Source organism: Moschus berezovskii, chromosome 24, assembly GCF_049115385.1.
Source record: "Moschus berezovskii isolate FMDL1 chromosome 24, NW_MosBer_1.0, whole genome shotgun sequence".
Classification (NCBI taxonomy): domain Eukaryota; kingdom Metazoa; phylum Chordata; class Mammalia; order Artiodactyla; family Moschidae; genus Moschus; species Moschus berezovskii.
The window spans coordinates 11671289-11691869 of record NC_142483.1 but is presented as its reverse complement, the minus strand read 5'-3'; the positions used below and the strand labels follow the sequence as shown (position 1 = coordinate 11691869).

Here is a 20581-nt window from a genome sequence, read left to right as displayed (position 1 = left end):
AGTGTTCTTGCCTGGAGAATCCCAGGGACGGGGGAGCCTGGTTGGCTGCCGTCTATGGGGTCACACAGAGTCGGACACGACTGAAGTGACTTAGCAGCAGCAGCAGCTGCTTTCTTGGTGCTGTTGAGCTGTTTCTCCTAGCCCTCTAGGGGTGACCTCAGTTTCAACATAGGGGGCTTCCCCACCCAGTCCAGCCCCTCTTCCAGGCTTATGAATGGTGGTGTGCAGGATTGAAACCTAGACTTGGGACTTGAGGGACCCCCTGGGTCCATCAGGAGTGGGAGTTTGGGCTTAGTCTACAGAGGGAGGAGGAGATGCCCTGGGTCGGGTGGTGGCGCGCGCTCTCAAACAGGGAGACCGAAGCCACCAGCCTGAGGACGGGGAGGACAGCCTGCCAGGCTCGGTGGGAGTAGGAGCCACCCCGTCACGGTAAGGAGACTTCTCTGGGCAGCCCGTGCAGGACAGGCTGAGGCCCAAGTGAGGAGTGAATGGAGTGAGAGGTTTCTGGGATCCTCCAGTGTGGCAGAGAAGGGCCAGAGGCATTTTAAATCTCAGGACCATGCTCGTGGCTGATGACCCAGAGTCCAAAAGGAAGTTGGATCCCTATTCTCCAGTGCCCACTCTCGCTCTGGAGGCCCGGTGGCAGGGTGGGCGGGGAGGATAAACATGCACTCAGACCAGTGAGTGCTAAGGCCCTGCGGAGACAGCAGGTGGGGTGGAGACAGCAGGCGGGGTGCTGTAGGGGCCTGGGCTAGGGGGAGGGAGGATCCTAGACCCTGAGGGGAGGCAGGAGAGGGGCCAGCCAGATCATTGAGGCCACGCTGGTCTGTGCCCGCACATGGGAGGACCAGGTCTCTTCTCAGAAGGTCCCTCTGGCCACTGGGTGGGGAGTGGACTGTGGGGATGGAGCAGGGGGCGGGGAAGGAGGCTAGTGAAATGGTCTAGGGGAGACGGGAGGGCCTGGACTGTGGAGCCACAGTGGACAGATTCTGGGTCGTGGGAAGAATTGGCCATAGAAGCGAGCATTGGATAGCACACATACCTTCTCCTTGCACATGCCCCAAGTCTGTCCTCTGCCCTGCCAGTGAGGGCCCTGCTGCCATTCCAGTGATGGGAAAGAGCTGGTAGAGCAAGGGGCTCCCTGTGGAGGTCAGAGCCACCTGGGCACCACTGGACTGGGGGAAATGAGCTCTGGTTCTTAGTCTGGGGCCCAGCCCCCTGCCCAGTTGGGGCTGTAACCATGGGCCTTAGTTTCCCCACTGGTCAAAAGAGTTGACAGCCCTCACAGGGCTGGTGCAAAGCTTGGACATGAGACCAGAAGGAAACAAGTCTTGAGAATATCAGGCAGGCCCCTTGATCAGGGAGATGACAGGGGCCTGTGTGTGGGAGCCCCAGGCAGGCATATCTGCCCTTCCCACTCGCCAGTGTTTGTGTGTTTCCTTCCCATCACCTGGGCCACCATGACTCACTTCAGGTGCTGTGGGTGAGTGAGTTAACTGGTTGGGGTTGGAGCCAGACCCTTAGGTAAGGCATTCCCTTCCCAGGCCTCGGTTTCCTCATCTGTAAGATGGACAGACAAGCCCTGCTTTGCTCACTTCACTGGGGAACCGGGGGTGGTGCAGGGCTGAACAGGTGAACGCTGCACTGGCCTGAGGGCAAACAGGGTACATACAGCCTTTGTGCTGGGACCAGGCCTGCTGGACATCAGTCCCAGGTCAGCCAGCCGTGGGCAGGGCTTGAAATGTTCACTTGCCCAGACTGACCAGCCCGGAGGAGCCCCCTTCTTGAGGGGAACCCCAGGCCTGAGAGAGCTTGGAACAGAGGGCAGGTAGGGTCATGGCAAAGGCCTGGCTGGGCCATGAGCAGGGCTTGAAATGTTCACTTGCTCACACAGGGGAGGTCGCAGAGGCAGGATACCCATCCTGCTGTACCCCAACTCCTGCAAGCTCAACTGCCCATAAATAGGTAGAGAGGAGAAATGCTGGGCCCTGCAGGGGAGGAAGTGTGTGGAGGCAGGGGTGCTGTGTCTGGGGCACTGAGTAGGAAGCAGGAGGAAGGTCAGGGTGAAGCGAGCTGGGGGTGGGGACAGAGAGTCATAGCTGGTCCGACTATGAATTGGGAATTCAGCAAATAGGTTTTATCTCCCTTGACTACCACAGGTAATCAACTGGTTTTGAGGCCTGAGGATGGTTCAGCAAGTGCTGTGATTGACTAGTAATACCTGCCCGGGAAGAATCACGGCCAAGCGGTGAGTCGTCCACACTCAGGCTGACCCTCTGGGCTGATGTGTGGCCAGGAAAGCCACACTCTCAAATGAGTAGCCCCGGGAATCCACCTGGGGAGGCTGGCTGAGGGCCTGCAGTTCCTGCTGGGTGGGCAGCTGGGGGAGAGAGGATGACACCCGTCTTGTCTCCCTCTGAGGTTCCCACGCTCCCTTGTCCAGGGCAAGTTCTCAAAAAAATGAGCCCACATGGGAGGGGAGGCTCCCCACCTCTGCCTTCTCCAGGCGCCCTGGGGAGTTCCCAGAGCTCTGCCCTGGCTTCCATCCTGCTGGCTTTTGTCCTCTGGTTCTCCTGGGTGTGAGCCACTCTCCCCGCTGCTCCTCAGGGCCTCAACACCTGGGCCGGGTGGAAGGAGGCTGGACAGGCTGGCTCTGCAGTTGCAGAGCTGTCCCAGGCAGCAGCCTGTCCGTGCAACTCTGCCATCACCGAGGCCTGGCATTCCCTGCTGGGAGGCAGGCAGGGATAGATCCTTCCACTCCATCCAGAACTAGTCAGCCCAGAACACCCCAACCTGGGCCAGTAGGGAAGGGTGGGCCCAGGTGACCGTGGATTCCACCAGCCTGTGACAACCCCTCTGGGTTCTCTGTGGGCACCCCTCTTAGCTAGGTGGCAAGTGCCCAGACATACTCTGTCTGCATATCGCAGAGAGTATCTGCACATGTGTATTGGATATTTCTACACAAGAGTGCATTTCCACTCTCTACCACTTATGGGCAGTCGAGCTTGCAGGAGTTGGGGTACAGCAGGATGGGTATCCTGCCTCTGTAACATCTCCTGTGTGAGCAAGTGAACATTTCAAGCCCTGCTCATGGCCCAGCCAGGCCTTTGCCATGACCCTACCTGCCCTCTGTTCCAAGCTCTCTCAGGCCTGGGGTTCCCCTCAAGAAGGGGGCTCCTCCGGGCTGGTCAGTCTGGGCAAGTGAACATTTCAAGCCCTGCCCACGGCTGGCTGACCTGGGACTGATGTCCAGCAGGCCTGGTCCCAGCACAAAGGCTGTATGTACCCTGTTTGCCCTCACGCCAGTGCAGCGCTCACCTGTTCAGCCCTGCACCACCCCCGGTTCCCCAGTGAAGTGAGCAAAGCAGGGCTTGTCTGTCCATCTTACAGATGAGGAAACCGAGACCTGGGAAGGGAATGCCTCACCTAAGGGTCTGGCTCCAACCCCAACCAGTTACTGTATTTGTGTGTTTTTAAAAATTATTTTATTTCTGGTTCTGTCAGGTTTCAGTTGCCCCACGTCGTATGGAATCTTAGTTCCCCCACCAGGGATCAAATCCTTGTCCCCTGCGCTGGAAGGCAGAGCACTGGGTCACCAGCAGTTTGTGTTCTGTGTCTGTGCACACACATCTGTACCTGTGAGCATGCATGTGTGAACACATAGATCTGTGTGTTTGGGCCTGTATTATGTGTCCTTAAGAGTGTGTGTGTGTACGTGTACATACACACACACAGATGTGTACAGCCAGGATGTCTATCCAGGACAGGAGAGTTGCCAGGCTTCACAGTCCACTCCTGGCCTGGCTTAGACACTAGCTGATCTGACTGCAACCCAGACAGGCACCTCACCAAAGTATGTGGGAGAGGCCATCCCAAGGTTCAGGGGCAAGCAGAGAGACTCCTAGTCTGGGTCTTATGTAGGGCTCTGGGTGGCACATCTCCTCCAGCCTGCGGAGTGGCCCTGGGTAGAGACTGGCTCTGTCACTAGAGCAGGCACCCTGGACTGGAGTACCCAGCTCCTGCCTCTGCTCAGCTCTCACAGTGGGAAAATCTGCCCTCGTGGAAGCAAGCAGGAGCTCACCCCAAATCTGTGCTAGGATACGAGGGCAAGGAACGGACAATCCTCCCCCCTCCTACCCATGCCATTGAAAACATGGTGGCTCGTCTTAAGAAATCCAGGGGCACCAGTGGGGAAAGGAAAATTTGCTTCCAAGATGCTTACTCTTGGTGACCCAGTTCTGGGTCACCATGCCACATGGACATGGGGCGGGGGGCGGCTGGGGTGGTACATACCAGTTCTGTTCAGTTCACCTCAGAGCTCCCGCGGTTACAACCAAGCTTTGTCCCCTGGAAAGGCCCCTGCACCATGTGGTTCTGGGCCTGAACGTGTGCAGACAGGGCAGATGGCTCCAAACGTGTCTGTAGGGTTCAGGCCTGGCAACTAAGGGACAAGGGATGAGACAGAGGTGGCTGGAGGAGGAGTGGACTTGGGGAAGGGAGACAGGCCCCTGGACATACAAAGGGAGAGTCTGGGGAGGGGGGCTGTGACTATGACTGTGATAGAGTCCAGAGCAAAGATGGGGGCAGGGTCCTGGGATCACCTAGCTTAGAGAATCGAGAAGCTGGGATATTCTTCTAGAAGATGGACAAAGGGTGAGTGCAAAAACTGTCCAGGCTGAGGAAAGTGTGTGCAAAGGCCTGAGGCTTGTGGGAGACGGGTCCGTTCTGCAGACAACTCCACACCCCACCCACAGCTCCCCACTCACTTCCAGGGACCCAGCCTGCCCTTCAGGGAGACCCTAGTGAGTGGGGCACCTCTTCCAGGGGCTGCAGGTGAGGAAGGATCTGAACCTGGAAGGGCGGGAAAGGCCACATTCCTGAAGAGGAGGAATGCCTTTGATCCCAAGGCCTGGCCCAGGCCACCCAGTCCCCTGTTCCAGAATCCCTGAGGCTCACAGTTGCAGTGCAAGGCCCTGGGCAGGGGCAGCTCTGGTATCTGCTGTCTGACCCTAAGCAAGTTCCTGTCAGGCTCTGAGCTGTGTAGGTACATCAGAGGGTTCTGTGTCTGTCCACCGCCCCTTCCCCCAACACCCAGGGGCAGCCCTGCTGGGATCACTTTATGCATTGTGTCCAGCTGTTCAAGGCTGGAGGCAGGGCTTCCACTCAGGAACCAAGGCTTTGGGCTTTTCTCCAGCCAGGGTGACCGGGGGCCGGGACCATGCTGCACGTCAGGTGGCCAGGCTGATTTGCTTCCACTGTCACCCCCTTCCTCCCCAGATGATGTCCCTTGTCCTGTACTACAGGAGGAAGCCCCCACCCCCAGGGAGTCTTCCCAGTTCCATGCATCCTCAAAGGCCTTTCCTCCAGGGTGGCTATCCCTGAGAGGAGTCCAGAGTAGGAGGGAGAATAGGGAGCCATCAAAAGCTAATTGTGGGAAGGTGGGGCTCTTTCCCTCTCCTGGGAGGGGCAGAGCAAGTCCCCTCTCCTTTGGACCCCCACTAATGAGAACACTGCTGTAGTCCACACTTCAACAGGCCCCCAACACAGCCCACTGAGGAATGCCTCATTGGCGAGGAGGTCCTGTCCCATGTGTGTCTGCTCAGACCTCTCTTTTTTTGTGTTACTTCGCTGCACAGCCCAGCATGTGGGATCTTAGCTCCCTGACAAAGGGGTGGCACCTGTGGCCCCTTCATTGGAAGCGCAGAGGGGTCAATCCCAGGACTCGTTTGAGTGCTGTCTCCATCCCTGCCGACCAGCACCTGGACTGCCGCCTTCTCGGGGTGGCAGACTAGGGATGGACTGTTTGGGCACTGTCGGGCCCAGCACCCTCCCACATGGGGAGACCTGAGGCCCGGAGAGGTGAGAACCATCACAACTTATCAGCAAGTAGCAGAGCAGAGGGAAATGGCAACCCACTCCAGTGTTCTTGCCTAGAGAATCCCAGGGACGAGGGAGCCTGGTGGGCTTCCATCTATGGGGTCACACAGAGTCGGACACGACTGAAGTGACTTAGCAGCAGCAGCAGCAGAGCAGAGTGTGCTTCTGAGTCCCTCAGGCTCTGCGAGCTCTTTCCACGCGTTCCGGATCCCCAGGCGAGCAGGCGCTGCCCAGCAACCCTAGGACAAGCCTGCGTGGGAGGCCAGAGACCTGCTTTTCCTATCACTTCCCTGGGCCTAGAATCTCCAGGGATAAGACCATCTATGACTACAGCGCTCTGGTTTTTCCGGAAGTGTAACCGTGGAAGAGATCCCTGCTCCTCTGCGACACAGCCCTGCAGTTGGGATGAAACCCTCAGGTACACTTTCCTCCGCGAGGACAAAAGGGCGTTAGTGGGGAGGTGGGTAGCGGGGAATGCCGCAGGGCCGCTCCTCTACACGGACGGAAAGCTCAAATCTTGCAGGTTCCAGAGGCACGCACTCTGGCAAATTTCAGGCACCACCGCCGTTCATCTCTGACCCTAACTCCCTCCTGGATGTAGAGGCAGGGTGGCGGGGAGCCGCCCAGCCTCGGGCAGAGAGGGAGGGGTAAGCCCCAAGGAGGTGGGCGCACTCCGCCAGGCAGGGAACGGACTGGACAGACTGCAGGATCAGCCAGGGACTCCCTCCCCGGCGCAGACGGCCCTGACTCCGTAGGGAAAGCGCGGCAGGCTCCGCGCACGCGCGCCGCTCTAGTGGAGCCGCTTTGTTCCAGGGCTACCTGCGGCTCCATTCACCTCCTCCGCGGAGTCAGCCTGCCTGCCACCCGCAGCCAGTGCCGCTGAGGCCCCGCCCAGCCCGCGCTGGGTGGAACTTTTGGCGGGCCCCGCCTTCCCTCTGCCCCGCTCTTTCGGCTGCGATTGGCGCTCTGTGTGCTGCGTCCCGCCTGTCATTAAAGTTGATTCGTGAGTTAGGAAAGGTGGGAGGAGGAGAGCAGATTACCGAGGGGACCCTTTTCCTCCCACCCCGGTCCTGTGGAAAAGTCACGTGGCGCTTCACTCCGCGCCTGTCACCACTCCGCTTGTAAAGCTTTCTTAAAGGTCCCGCTGTCTCTTCCCAGGGCCGGTCGTTTTGGGGATTTCTACAATCTAGCCCGCGGAAGGGTGGCACGGCCCTGGGCCTTCCTACCTTCGCAGCAGCCTAGTTCTGCTTTCCCCCTTGGGCCTGCTGGAGTGAGACGACCCCTCAGGTCTCCAAACGCGGAGCGCTCTTTGGGACTGTGCAGCCGCCTGAAACGGTGACCGCCTAGGCGCACAGGGAATGGCACGGAGTAGGTGTTCAGTTGCCGTTTGCTGAAGTCACTGGGAGTTGTTCATGAATTACTGGAGTCGACAGGACTTCGGCTCAGCTTGATTGCCCCTTTCCTCCGCTCCATCCCCGGGAGACTTCGGGAGTGTAGGGGAGAGGATCCCTGGAGCGGGAGCCCCCCGAGGACAGCTCTTGGGACAGGCACAGAACTGGGAGCGCCTGGATAGAAACCCAGAAGTGTCTTGGTCGGGCCCCTGGAAGAGCTGTAGTGGGTTCTGGGCGGCAACGCTGAGGCCGAGCGAAGGCCAGGGGGCTGGTCTCCCGGCTTAGGGGACCGCTCGCGTGCCCGCATACCCCGTGGGGAGGGGAGGCAGAGCCGCGGCGCCTTTAAGCTCGGGAGCCGCGGCGCGGCCCCGCCCCCGCGAGGACGCCTGGGCGCGCGGCCGCCTGAGACGCTGTTTAATTGGGGCTGTCAGGCCGCGGAGCGCGCGGAGGGCCGGGCGGGACGGAGGCCGGGAGGCCGGGGCGGCGGGCGTGCAGCTCGGCGGGAGGCGGGCGCCCGGAGACGCGGCTGGGGCCCGCGCGGCCGGGGCGCCGTCCCAGGGCAGGGCTGCCCGGCCCCGGCCCCGGGCCGCCCGCTCTCCCCATGAAAAACCAGCTCCGCGGCCCCCCAGCGCGGGCGCACATGTCGGCCTCGGGGGCGTCAGTGGCTGGGGACACCGGGGCGGAGCCCGGTGCGGGATCTGGATCGCCAGCCGGCACTGGGGCAGGCGCGGCGGCGGGCGCAGGGGCCATGCCCTGCAAGAGCGCCGAGTGGCTGCAGGAGGAGCTGGAGGCGCGCGGCGGCGCGTCCCTGCTGCTGCTTGACTGCCGGCCGCACGAGCTCTTCGAGTCGTCACACATCGAGACGGCCATCAACCTGGCCATCCCGGGCCTCATGCTGCGCCGCCTCCGCAAAGGCAACCTGCCCATCCGCTCCATCATCCCCAACCACGCCGACAAGGAGCGTTTCGCTACGCGCTGCAAGGCGGCCACCGTGCTGCTCTACGACGAGGCCACGGCCGAATGGCAGCCAGAGCCCGGCGCTCCCGCCTCGGTGCTTGGCCTTCTCCTGCAAAAGCTGCGCGACGACGGCTGCCAGGCCTACTACCTCCAAGGTAAGGGCGACAGCGAGACCCAGTCTGGAATTGGGGCTCTCCCGTGGCTCCCGGATGCCCCCGACGGAGGCGGCTTTCTCTCCCCGTCCCCGGCCGGTCCAGCCGGCGCCACGTCTACCCGGCTTGCATCCTCCCCTCCAAGGTTCCATGCCCAAGCTGTGCGGGTGTAGGCTGGTACAGTGGCCCCCTCTACATCCTTTTCCGGGCATGATCTGAGTGGGCTGAACAAACTTTTCCCCACTTGGGTTTTCCTTTTTTCCCCATTTTTGGGGCCATGGTAGCTCCCAGGTTCCCCCGGAACCCCGCAAAGGAGGGAGGGTCCCTTCCTGGGCACCAGTTCCGCTCCTCCAGCCTGGAATGGGTGTCCCTGGAAGACCAGGGTTAGAACAGGAGCCTTTAATCACCACTCCCACCCCTGCCAGGGCAGAGCGAGAGTTTTTGGGTTGGGGGACTCCGGGCATCCCCGTGTGGGGCTTGTCACTGGGGAATCACCGTCTCTTGGAAGTGCTTGGGGCAGGGCTCTAAGGAGTGCCCCTGCCCCAGCTTCCGAGACCCCCAGGTCCTTAGCCAGCCACCCCAGAGGTGGTGGAAGGGGGAGGCAGCCCTGGGAGGCGAGTGACTGCAGCCGGTGTTTCCAATTAACATTCCAAAATGGCCTCTTGCTGGCAGCGGGGCGGGCAGACGGGAGGGGAGGGGAGGCCTGCGGCACCCTCGGGCGCAGGGCCCATGCTTAGCTGCAGCGCGCTCCCCACTTCTTGTCCCTGTAAAGCCCCCAGCAGCCTCCCCTTCTGTGGGTTCAAGGCCAGGGTGGGGGTACCTTGAGTTCTAAGGTGGGTTATGGAGAAGAGGAGCCAGGACCCCTTTAACGAACTTGCTCCTGCTAGGGGGCAGAACCAGCCAATATCTTCACTACCCACCCTGGTAGTAGTGGGGAGTGGGGGAAAGCGCCGGATTCCTAGTCGAGGGCCCAGGCCCTCTGCCTCGAGCTGACCCAGATGCAGCTCTGGCCTGTTATCTCTTCTGTAAGAGGGTTTGCAAACCCAGAGGTATTGGCCTGAGATGGGGTTGTTTGCTTTCCCTTCAGTTCATTGAGTCGCTCAGTCGTACTGCTTAGCAATTACTGAGCACCCATGGGTGCCTGATGCAGGGGAGCTGTGGAAGAGGAATGGGCTGGATTCTGTCCTCAAGTGCCCTAAAGTCAGTGGTGTGGCTGGGGCCCTGAAGCCCTATGGGTTAGGGTATGGTGCTCAGGCATCTTACTTTACCACTGGGGGGTCTCAGTTTCCCCATCTGTAAAGTGGCCACAGGACAGATGAGGAGAAAGCAGGAGAGGGTACATGTGTAAATACTTAGCACTGACTGTGTTGTCCATCGGTGGTGGTGTGGTCCTTGCTGTGAGGAGCCCAGTTTGGGGATACCGGCCAGTGGCACTGTCAGTCTCACACGGGCCCTGTCCACCCCACCCCCCCGGGGCCACAGGTGGTTTCAACAAGTTTCAGACAGAGTACTCGGAGCACTGCGAGACCAACGTGGACAGCTCGTCCTCACCAAGCGGCTCACCACCCACCTCGGTGCTGGGCTTGGGGGGTCTGCGCATCAGCTCTGACTGCTCGGACGGGGAGTCAGACCGGGAGCTGCCCAGCAGTGCCACCGAGTCAGATGGCAGCCCCGTGCCATCCAGCCAGCCGGCCTTCCCTGTTCAGATCTTGCCCTACCTCTACCTCGGCTGCGCCAAGGACTCCACCAACCTGGATGTGCTCGGCAAGTACGGCATCAAGTATATCCTCAATGTCACGCCCAACCTGCCCAACGCCTTTGAGCATGGGGGCGAGTTCACCTACAAACAGATCCCCATCTCTGACCACTGGAGCCAGAACCTCTCCCAGTTCTTCCCTGAGGCCATCAGCTTCATTGGTAAGAGCTCCTGCGCTTGGGCAGGGGGGGGCAGGCGTGCGTGTCGAGATGTGTGGGGCTCTGGGTGTCGCCTGTGCCTGGCTTGGGTACCTCTGGGCCTGTCGAGGCTTGTGTGGAGCCCTGCGTGTGCCAGCCTGTGCCAATGGGTGTACCAGGGCCCACTGTGAGTCACCGAGGCCCTCGGGGCTGGAGCGGGCCCCCGACCAGTGGGCTTTCCACAGCTGCTGGAGCAGCGTGGACTCTGCCATCCAGACACCTTGGGTTTTCTGGCTGTGCTGTTTGGGGCTCAGCACACTCAAACGTCCCAGCTCTCAGACTTCCCATGGGTCTCACTTGCCCCGCATCACATCTCAGCACATGGTTCTTGAGGACGGGCTGTCCCAGTGCCTGTTTGGGCTCTGCTGTATACCTGAGGGGGCTGAAGGGTAGTCTGGAGCCAGAGGCCCACCCCAACCTGGCAGCTCTTTGGATGTGCTGACCCAAAGAGCCTCGGGGTGGCCTCAGATGTTCCCGGCAGCCTGTGAGGCTGGTTTGGTATCCAGGCAGTGAGGGGAGGCAGAGGAAGGCCTCCCCCAGAGCAGTGTGCTCTGCCATCTGGCTCCGCGCCCTCTGAGCCCCTGCATCCGCAGCCTTGGCTGACTCGGGCTCCTTATCTCTGACCTCCCTGCCCGCTTCCTCCTCGGCCAGCTGGAAGCTATCAGTCGGCAGGTCACCATCCCTGGCTCGGCCATCCCTGGGATTCAGGAAAGGGATACGGGATGAGGGGGTGAATGTAAACCCTGGGCTCTCTGAGGCTGGTGAGCAGTGTTCTGCTCAGCCTCCGGGCAGCGTTTTCCCGCTGGTGGCTGTGTCCAGTGGAGGGCGTTTTGGTGTCAGCTGGGCCGGGCTAGCTTTAATAACAGGAAGTGGGAGGCTTCCCCGCCTCATCCGCTTACTGGGAACCAAAACTAGGTGCCTGGCTGGGAGGAAGGAAGGAAGCAAGCTGGGGCGGGGGAGGGGTTGTGTCAGGGGCTATCCAGAGCTTCCCCGCTCTGCCCCGAGGACGTGCCCAAGAGGGTATGGGTGCCACCTCAGCACTCGTGGTCTCCCCAGCGAGGTGTGGGGTGAACGGGGCGTGCCCCAAGACTTTCCAGGGCTGAGCCTGATTTGTAGGTGCTTTTATCCCTCTTGAAGGCCCCTTTACATCAGGGGAAGGGGACAGAACAGGATATAGATGTGTTGGGAACCATGCTCCCTGTTTGACAAAGAAGTGAGGCTCAAAGATCCCACAGGGGTGGGGGGTGGGGGGGTGGAGAGAGGTGAAGCGTCAGCCTCCCCAAGACCCAGCCACACCCCTTAAAGAGCTAAAAATAAAGCCAGCAGGAAGTGGTTTTGCTTGGGATCCTGGGTTTGGGTTTGGGGACCAGGCTGCCCCACTGTCTTGATGTTTCACCACCACTGGAGGCTTTTCTCCAGCACCCCCTTATCCTGCCCCGGATTTCAAGGTCAGACACGTTCCATCTGAATCTGTGGCATCTGCCTCTTTCCCTGCTGGTCTTGCTCCCGGTCGGTTCCCGACTCTGGATTAAGCACCTACTGCGTGTTCAGCCCTGGGAATCCTCACGTGGGGTTGGGAAAAGGGAAGTCCTGCTAGGCCCGAGACAGTGCACACCCCCGAGGAGCCGTCTGCAAACCTCCGCACCTCCTGCAGGAGTGGGTCTGGCTCCTGGGGCTCAGGAGGGAACCCCGCGGGCCCCAGGACTGTCTCTCGTTCATCTTTGTCCCCAGCACAGCCATGGCACAGCAGTGCAGCTGCCCTCGGGTCCAGGTGGGGAGAGCATAGGACTGAGCCGGTCAGGGGCTCAGCCAGCATGTGAGCTCTGACCATGTGTCAGGAGCCTGGCGCCACACTGGGAAGGGTGCGTGGAGAGCTGATGGAACCTGAGTGGCCGTGCTGGGAGGTGTCACTGGCATGCGGGCCGGGGACAGTCTAGGAAGTGGGCTGGGTTGGCCCCACTTAAGCGCCACTGGGGAAACTAGGCATGGCCCTGGTCCCCTATCTATTCAGGAGCAGGACTTAGGCCCCCGGGGACTGGCTGGGCCCAGTCCAGAGCTAGGCGTTGCCTGCTGGTCCCTTGTGGAAGGGCCTCCATGACGCCCATGGCCCAAGGAGGCTCTCGGGGCGCCCCTGGAGCTGCCCCAGGAGGTGGGCTAGCAGGGGTGAGTGCTGCGTGTTAGCAGGAACCCTTGTGTGGCCTTGTCACTGCGTGTGTCTGCCTGTCTCATTTATAAGATAACCTTGGTAGCCATGCTGCAGATGACCCGAGAGAACGCAGGTGACTCCTCGGCACGTCACATGTAGCACACGGTTCCAGCAGCGGGAGGACTGGCAGCAGGCACAGGGCTCATGGAGCCCTCCCTTGGCTCAGATCTCTCTAAGGGCCCTGTGAGTAAGCAGGTCCGTCTGACAGAGCAGAAACCGAAGTGCAGGCATGTCAGCTGGAACTGTGGCAGAGCTCCTCCATGGTCACGCTCTTGACCTCGACCCCAAGTTGCTGTCCCACCCGCCTGGGACTTCACCAAGTCCCTCGAGAGTCGGGTAGCACCAGTCCCTTGCCATGCCCCTCTCTGTGCCCCACCCGTGGGAGCTCCCTGGAGGAGGCACCACCCTGACCCATGCCCGTGTATTGCAGACGAGGCCCGCTCCAAGAAGTGCGGGGTCCTGGTGCATTGCCTGGCAGGCATCAGCCGCTCAGTGACAGTCACAGTGGCCTACCTGATGCAGAAGATGAACCTGTCACTAAATGACGCCTATGACTTTGTCAAGAGGAAAAAGTCCAACATCTCACCCAACTTCAACTTTATGGGGCAGCTGCTGGACTTCGAGCGGACGCTGGGGCTGAGTAGCCCGTGTGACAACCACACCCCCAGCGAGCAGCTCTACTTCTCCACACCTACCAACCACAACCTGTTCCCACTCAACACGCTCGAGTCCACGTGAGGCCGGGGGCACGGGGCGACGGGCCAGCCCCTCCCGGGCCCCCACAGGGCCCGTCGGGAGGGCCCAGGCCTGCCGCCTCTGGCCCGAGGAACCCAGACATCACCTGTGCCCAGAGGTGAGCTCCCCTTAGCGTCCCACAGCCAGGCCTCCGCCTGGACTTTCTGGAGGGGCCCGAGGCGATCAGAGACACGGCTTTGGGAGTCCCCGGGGCCTCTCCTTGTCCCAGGACACTCCTTTCTGCTGATGGCTCAGCCAGTTTGGCTGTTTTTTTAAAGGACTCATCCACGGACCTGAGTTTACTTTTTACTTTTGGCAGGTAAACCCAAGCTCCCTGGAGCAGAGAGAGTGTTAAGCTCTGCTTGATTGTTCTTTTTTGTAATGAAAAGTGTTATTTTCAGGCTACATGCAACAGTGGATTGTATAAACCAGTATTTCATCCCTTTCTTGATCCAGTGAGAGAGAGAGAGAGGTGTTATCAGTTTTTCTTCCTATTTCAAAAAGAATTCTTGAGTTTCTGTTTCTGTTTTAATGGAAAAGACAAACCCCATGTTGATCTTGACCAAATGCATTTTGCACATGTGTGAAGCCTCCGTTTCTACAGCGGCCCTTAAAGGGGGTGGTTCGCTGCTCCCAGCAGGGGTCTCCCAGGCCTGCCCGCATCTCCCACCTCGGCCGAGCCCGATCCGGCGCTGCATTCGCCTGTGATGACCGCTGTGTGTGGTGGGCTGAACAGGTGACCTTTGCCTTCTCTGCCCACCCACTTGCCCTCTGGTGGTCCCTGCAGACCACCCCAGGCAGGAGAGGAGGCCACAGGGGACTGCCAAGCAGTAGCATTAACCCTCTGGGCTCAGCCCCGAGGAGGGCCCCAAGCCCTTTTTATACGTCCCACGACTTCTGTCCCTCTCTCTCTCTCTCTCTCTTTCTGTAGCTGAGGGTGCAGGCCCAGTGGCCGGGGAAGTTTAGGTGGAGGGCGCAGCCCTGCCTCCCAGGTCCCCTCCCTCACCCTGGTTATTGCTTGGGTTCCAGCTGCCACTCCCAGCCCCTCAACCCGTGGAAGCCGGCCCTGTGTGCGTCGTGCCCATGCCTTGTGTTAAGAAACTCACCTCCATTTCAATCCCGGGGTGGTGGGGGGGCAGCAAGGGCAGACAGGGAAAGGGGTGCGAGGCGCTGTCCACCCCGCCACCCCAGCCCAGTGTCCGCAGAACAAAGCCACGGATTCCGTTATCCTCCTCCAGTTCTGGTCCTCCAAACTCCGTCCTCCCAGGTGGTGGAACTGCATGGGGGCCCAGGGAGGGCCAGGGTCCCTGAGCGAGCCAGCTACTCGGCGTGTGAGCAAGGCCACGGAAACTCTGCCCCAATGCATCTTACCTCACAGGGCTGGTTTTCAGGGATTCTTCAAGGCAGCAGATGAAAATCTTGCCACAGTTGAGAAATTGACTAGAAGCTTCCATGCTGTGTACATGGTTCTCTTTCTCTCTCTTTTTTACCTTTGAAAAGAAAAACCCAGAAAAACGCATCGGATTTGTGTAAATGAGGGTATGTCAACAGGGGTGGCCAGTTTTGCTTTATGATCTTATGAAGGAAAATTTGTGACCCTACAGATGCACACACACACACATTATATATATATATATATATCCCGAACCAGCAACGGGACTTTGTTTATATTGCAAATAAATATTATTTTTTCTTTAAAATGAGTGGTGTCTGATAAGGGCCAGGGCAATGAGGAGAAGCACTATGGCCACATCTGGGGGCCTGCTGGGCACTTACTGGGACTGGACAGAGGTGCCCAAAGCTGGGAGGAGCAGCTGGGGTGTGGGTCGGCAGGGACACCAGGGCTTTGACCCCCTGGGTGACAGGAGAGCGAGGCGTGGAGATGTTCCGTGCACCAAGGTCACACAGCAGAGCCCCTGCTTGCCCAGACACACCCAGCATTGTCTGCTTGAACGCTGCCCAGCCGCCCCAGGTCCTGACTGGCCCCCGCAGCCCTGGCCCTTTCTCTTGCTGCTCTTGGGGACGGAACATGGACTGTGCATCTGTCAACCTCATTCTCCCCACTACCGTCCCTAGGATGCCTGCAGGACCTGATGCTGGTCAGTGAGCGGGCCAACCCCGCAGAAGCCAGGTCTCTCAGCCCCCTTGAGCCACCGCATCCATTTCTGTACGGTGGGGCCAACACACCCCAATGCCCAGTGTGTTCCTGTTCGGGCATGATGAGACCTGCACCTTCATTTCCTGGTCTTGACCTGGGCCTACAAGGGGGCCTGGTCCATGCCTGGCTTCCCCAGGGCAGCTGAGCTGCAGCCCTCCAGGCAGGCCCCTCTGGAGGCTACAGACTCAACCCTGGGGGGTGCAGGGGACATGGAAGAGGCCTGGAGGGGTTGGAAGGCCACAGCCTGGGGAGCGAGGCCCCCAGTGGGCCCACAGCCCCAAGTCAGAGATGGGGAACTGGGAGCCCTGCCCACAGGGGCTTCACCTCTGGCCAAGTCGGCCCCAGTCGGGAACTTGGGGGTCAGGGTTGCTGACTCCCGTCTCCCCGTCTCTGCTGCCCACCCTGGCGTTATCCCTTCTGCTGTGACCAGCACTGGACCAGCTCCAGGTGGCCAGTAGGTGGGCACGGCGAGAAGACTGATTCAGCCACTTAGGACTCCACACCTTGGGGCCATCTAGGCTCCCTCCTGTGTCCCACCCCACCTCGCCATGAGTTACATCCAACAGTCCAGTCACAGCCTCACTCGTTTGAGGTGAGGGCCCCGTGGTTCGAACCCCAGCTGTGTGGCTGTCAGCCTTCTCATTTTCCTTTCTTTGGCTATGCTGCGTCTTAGTTTCAGGACGGGGGATCTAGTTCCCCGAAGGGAGGAAACCCAGCCCCCCTGAGCTGGGAGCATGAGGTCTTAGCCACCAGACTCCCAGGGGGAAGCCTCCACCCTCCCACCCTTAGAACCGGGGAACACCAGGCCTGAGCGGCGGGAAGAGGGGGTTCTCACAGTGTCGGCAAAGGGGCGGGGGCTGCCTTTGCTCGTGGGCTCCCTGGGGCCTGGGTCCTTCTGTGCCAGGGGCAGGCAAGCGGGTGGGGGCCTGAGCAGGCAGAGACTGGACCTTTGTTCCCTCTCGCTGCCCTCCGCCTGGGCTGGGGAAGCCCGCGGGTGCTGGGCTGGGGGCTGGGCCCTCGACAGCCCAAGTAAGTGCCTGGCAGTGCCGGCGTGCCCAAGCACAGGGCTGGGAGGGGGCGCCGGGGGGGAGTGCAGTCTCCTCCGGAGCCAGTCCTCCAGCCAAGGGCTGAGGGGCGCTACCTCCTACGCAACCCTAGGCCTGGGGGCCTCTCTGAGCCTCAGTGTCCTCATCTGCAGCAACTCCTACCTCACTGCCCTGCCTGGCTGAGATGGAGACAGAGGGACAGGGCATGGGTGGGGCCCTTGGGCCTTGCTCCAACCTTGGCCTAGGCCATACCTACTCTGGACTGCTGTCCCCATGCTGGGTCCCAGGTCGGGCCTCATGGTCCCTCACTCTGAGCTCTTGTTATTCCAGTCTCTTTTGGCCGTGCTGTCCCCGCCGCCCCGTGGGCCCTGTCCATCCCAGGCCATCTCTGGCTGAGGTCTAGACGCCAGTGGGGCTCAAGGACACCCGGCTCCCTGGGCTGCATCTACTTCCTGTCTGTGCCCTCAGGCCCATCTCTCTTCTCCTGACCCTCTTTTTTTTCACCTCCCTTTGGGTTCCTGTTTCGTCCCCACCTCAGCCCGGGCCCCCGAGGACCCCCTCACCCACTTAGCGCTCTCACAGGAGGGTCTGAGCCACTCACTCCCCCACGTGCACATTCGTCCAGCAGCCATGTCCTGTGCCGACCGGGCACATGTTCCGAGGAGTGGGAACATGCCTGAGGGAAGCTCCGCGAGGTCGGGCTGGGTGGCAGGATAATGGGGCCTCAACTGTCCTACGATGTATGAATCAGGTCCAACAGCAGGAGTGACTAAGGCTGGACACAAGAAAGAACTTGTGACCTGTGGAGGAGTCACCTTGAAGCGGGTGTGACAAGGAGACCACAAAAGAGGTGAGCTCTCTCGGGTGGCCCTGCGCTGAGCCTGGGGCAGAGAGAGGCAGCCCTCAGGAGAGGGGCCACTCCCCTCCCCCCAGGGCCGCTCCCCAGAGTGCAAACACAGTCATCCCCAGTGAATGGGGCAGGGCGGGGGCAGGCAGCAAGACTGTGCTGGAACCAGCCGCCACCCCCGGACACACGCAGGCCGGCCCCTGGACACTGTGTCTGCAGCGGGCAGGCCCTCCGCATCAGCGCCGATGTGGCGGGGAACACAGGGACTCACAGCCAAGTCTTTAACAGAAGCCAGAGACACTGAGCAGAAGCAAGGCCTGCCCACCCTGCTCCCCCAGTCTTCTCACCCACGGGGCTAGGAGCCTTCTCCCTCTGGCCCCATGGAGGACCAGATCCATGAGCGCATGCACACACACGGCCCCCTCATTTCTCAGACAAGACAAGCCCAAGCAGGTCTCAGGGTGATGAAGGAGCCGCCTGCCTCCGACTCCAGCCTCCTCTCATCAGGGTGTGGCCAGTGAGGTCATCTCTTCCCAGGCAAGGCCATTACAGACCATCATTAGCGACTCCCCAGGGGTAAGATGAGGCCTCAGCCCCACTGTCTCTGGCTGTAGGCCAGATGAGCCCTGATGGGCGACAGGGGACGCCAGCCCCTGCTAGATCCACTTTGCTCAGGCAGGCAGTCCCCTTCCCAGGGCTGCTTCGTCACCTACCTGCAGGAGGGGGTGTCACCTACCCACATGGCTTCTGTGCATCTGGAGGAACCCCATCTGCCCGCTCCACACCCACACCTCCTTCTCCAGTCCCAGGGCACTTCCGCCCCTGCTGCAGGCCAAAGAGGAGTCGCAACCCTTTCTCTGGGGCAGGATGGGCCAGAAGGGGAGTGGAGGGATGTGGTCCAGAGGACAGGGGAGCCCCTAAAGAGCTTAAAGCCCAGAGTTGGCAAGGTCTGGCTGTCACTAGAAAGACCCCCTAGAATGTAAGTCGGTGCAGCTACTGTGGAAAACAGCATGGAAGTTCCTCAGAAAACAGAAAAGAGAATTACCATACAATCCAACAGTCCCACTCCTGGGCATATACCTGGACAAAACTATAATCAAACACACACACGCCTATGTTCACAGTAGCACTGTTCACAGCAGTCAAGACATGGAAACAACCTGTACGCTCACCGACAGATAAACAGGTAAAGATGAGGTGCATACACACAACAGATGCCACTCAGCCTCGAAGAAGAACGAAATAATGCCACGTGCAGGTACACAGACAAACCCAGAGCTTATCACGCTAAGTGAGGTGAGTCAGAGAAAGACATGTGCTATATTATCCCACTTACACGAGCAGTCTAAAACATGACCCAAGTGAATCTATCGGTGACGAAACCAGTCTAAAACATGACCCAAGTGAATCTATCGGTGACAAAACGGACTCAGGGAACAGACCAGGGGGAGGGGAGGAATGGAGCGGGAAGCTGGGGGTGGTGATTCACGCGTTTGTATGTAGAATGGATAAACAAGGTCCTACTGGAGAGCACAGAGAACTGTCATCAGTCCTCTGATAAACTATAATGGAAAAGCATCTTTTAAAAGGAATGCGTGTGTGTGTACATATAGAGCTGAATCCCTTTGGTGCACAACAGAACTTACACAGCATTGTAAACCAACTATACTTCAATTGAAAACCATTGTTAAAAATTTTTTTTTAAAGAAAGAGCCTCTAGTTTCTGAGTGGAGAACAGGCTAAGGGGCAGGTGTTCAGGACAGGGGACCCTGAGAAGGCTAGGATGGTCAGGGTGCGCGCTGGGGCTGGACCACTGTGGCTGGGAGGGGTGGGGAGAGGACACCACTGGAGGGCCAGCAGACTTGTGTGACTTAGCAGAACCCTGTGGGCCTTTCCAGGACAGACCCACCCCCCTGCCCCCGGCATATCCTCTGCTGTAGCTCCTCTGTGAAGTACCCAGATAATACTGTCAGATGCACATTTCCTGAGTTGTTTCACAGACATGAAAACCACCCACCAAATGGAAGATGTTAACGACTTGATGACCATGAGGACAACAGCCCCTAGACCTACTGGCTCCCAAGGATGGATAACGTTAGCCCCTCTGACCACTCCCAAGCCTAACACCACCTGGGCTCCCACCAGTGCCGATCGCAGGAAAGCAGCATCCTAAGGGAGGGAGCCTTTACCCCCCGCCTTTCTGAAGGGATCAGCATGCATCTGTGGGTTCCCGGGGCCAGGTGGGTGGGGGAGACAGAGGAAAAACGCTGGCAGCATCTTGGGAGGCTGCCCCAGAGTGCACAGCCTGGAGGGGCAGAGGCTCGGGGACACGCGATTCTAACAGGCGAGGCGCCCAGGGATTAGCGCTGGTATACAGAGTGCCTGAAGAGCTATGGACGGAGGTTCACAACACCACACAGAAGGCAGTGGTTAAAACCATCCCCAAGAGATGCAAGAAAGCAAAGTGGTTGTCTGAGGAGGCCTTACAAACACCTGAGAAGAGAAGCGAAAGGCAAGGGAGAAAGGGCAAGACACACTCAGCTGAATGCAGAGTTCCAGAGAAAAGCAAGGAGAGAAAAAAACAGTCTTTTGAAAAGCACAATGCAAAGAAACAGAGGAAAACGATAGAATGGGAAAGAGCAGAGATCTCTTCAAGAAAACTGGGATATGAAGGGAACACTTCATATAAGAATGGGCACAATACAGCACAGGATCGGTGAGGACCTAACAGAACCAGAAGAGTTTAAGAAGAGGTGGCAAGAATACACGGAAGAGCTGTACAAGAAAGCTCTTCATGACCCAGATAACCACGATGGCGTGACCACTCACCTAGAGCCAGACATCCTGGAGTGGGAAGTGAAGTGGGCCTTAGGAAGCATTACTATGAACGAAGTTAGTCGAGGCGACGGAATTCCAGCTGAGCTATTTAAAATCCTAAAAGCTGCTGCTGCTAAAGTGCTGCACTTAATATACCAACATATTTGGAAAACTCAGCAGTGGCCACAGGACTGGAAAAGGTCGGTTTTCATTTCAATGCCAAAGAATGTTCATATTAGACTAATTGCATTCATTTCACATGATAGCAAGTTTATGCTCAAAATCCTTGAAGCTAGGCTTCAGGAGTACATGAACTGAGACCTTCCAAATGTACAAGCTGGGTTTAGAAAAGACAGAGGAACCAGAGATCAAAGTGCCAACATCCACTTGCTTTCATCCGCAGAGAAAGCAAGGGAATTCCAGAAAAACATCTATTTCTGCT

General features: G+C 59.2%; 1 protein-coding gene across 1 annotated transcript; it reads left to right on the top strand.

Annotated features, from left to right (window-relative positions):
• The first annotated feature begins 6955 nt into the window (after positions 1 to 6955).
• On the top strand, positions 6956 to 14971 carry DUSP7 (dual specificity phosphatase 7). Its single transcript, XM_055413956.2, has 3 exons — positions 6956 to 8380; positions 9860 to 10294; positions 12967 to 14971. The coding sequence occupies exons 1-3, from the start codon at positions 7870 to 7872 to the stop codon at positions 13272 to 13274; spliced, it is 1254 nt and encodes a 417-aa protein (XP_055269931.1). The 5' UTR covers positions 6956 to 7869; the 3' UTR covers positions 13275 to 14971.
• Positions 14972 to 20581: the final 5610 nt, after the last annotated feature.

Bases quoted from the DNA above. Each gene is read 5' to 3' on its own strand.
- DUSP7 (XM_055413956.2), top strand. From the start codon at position 7,870: ATGAAAAACCAGCTCCGCGGCCCCCCAGCGCGGGCGCACATGTCGGCC. The intron at 8,381-9,859 runs GTAAGGGCGACA...CCGGGGCCACAG, and splicing joins CCAGGCCTACTACCTCCAAG to GTGGTTTCAACAAGTTTCAG. The intron at 10,295-12,966 runs GTAAGAGCTCCT...CGTGTATTGCAG, and splicing joins TGAGGCCATCAGCTTCATTG to ACGAGGCCCGCTCCAAGAAG.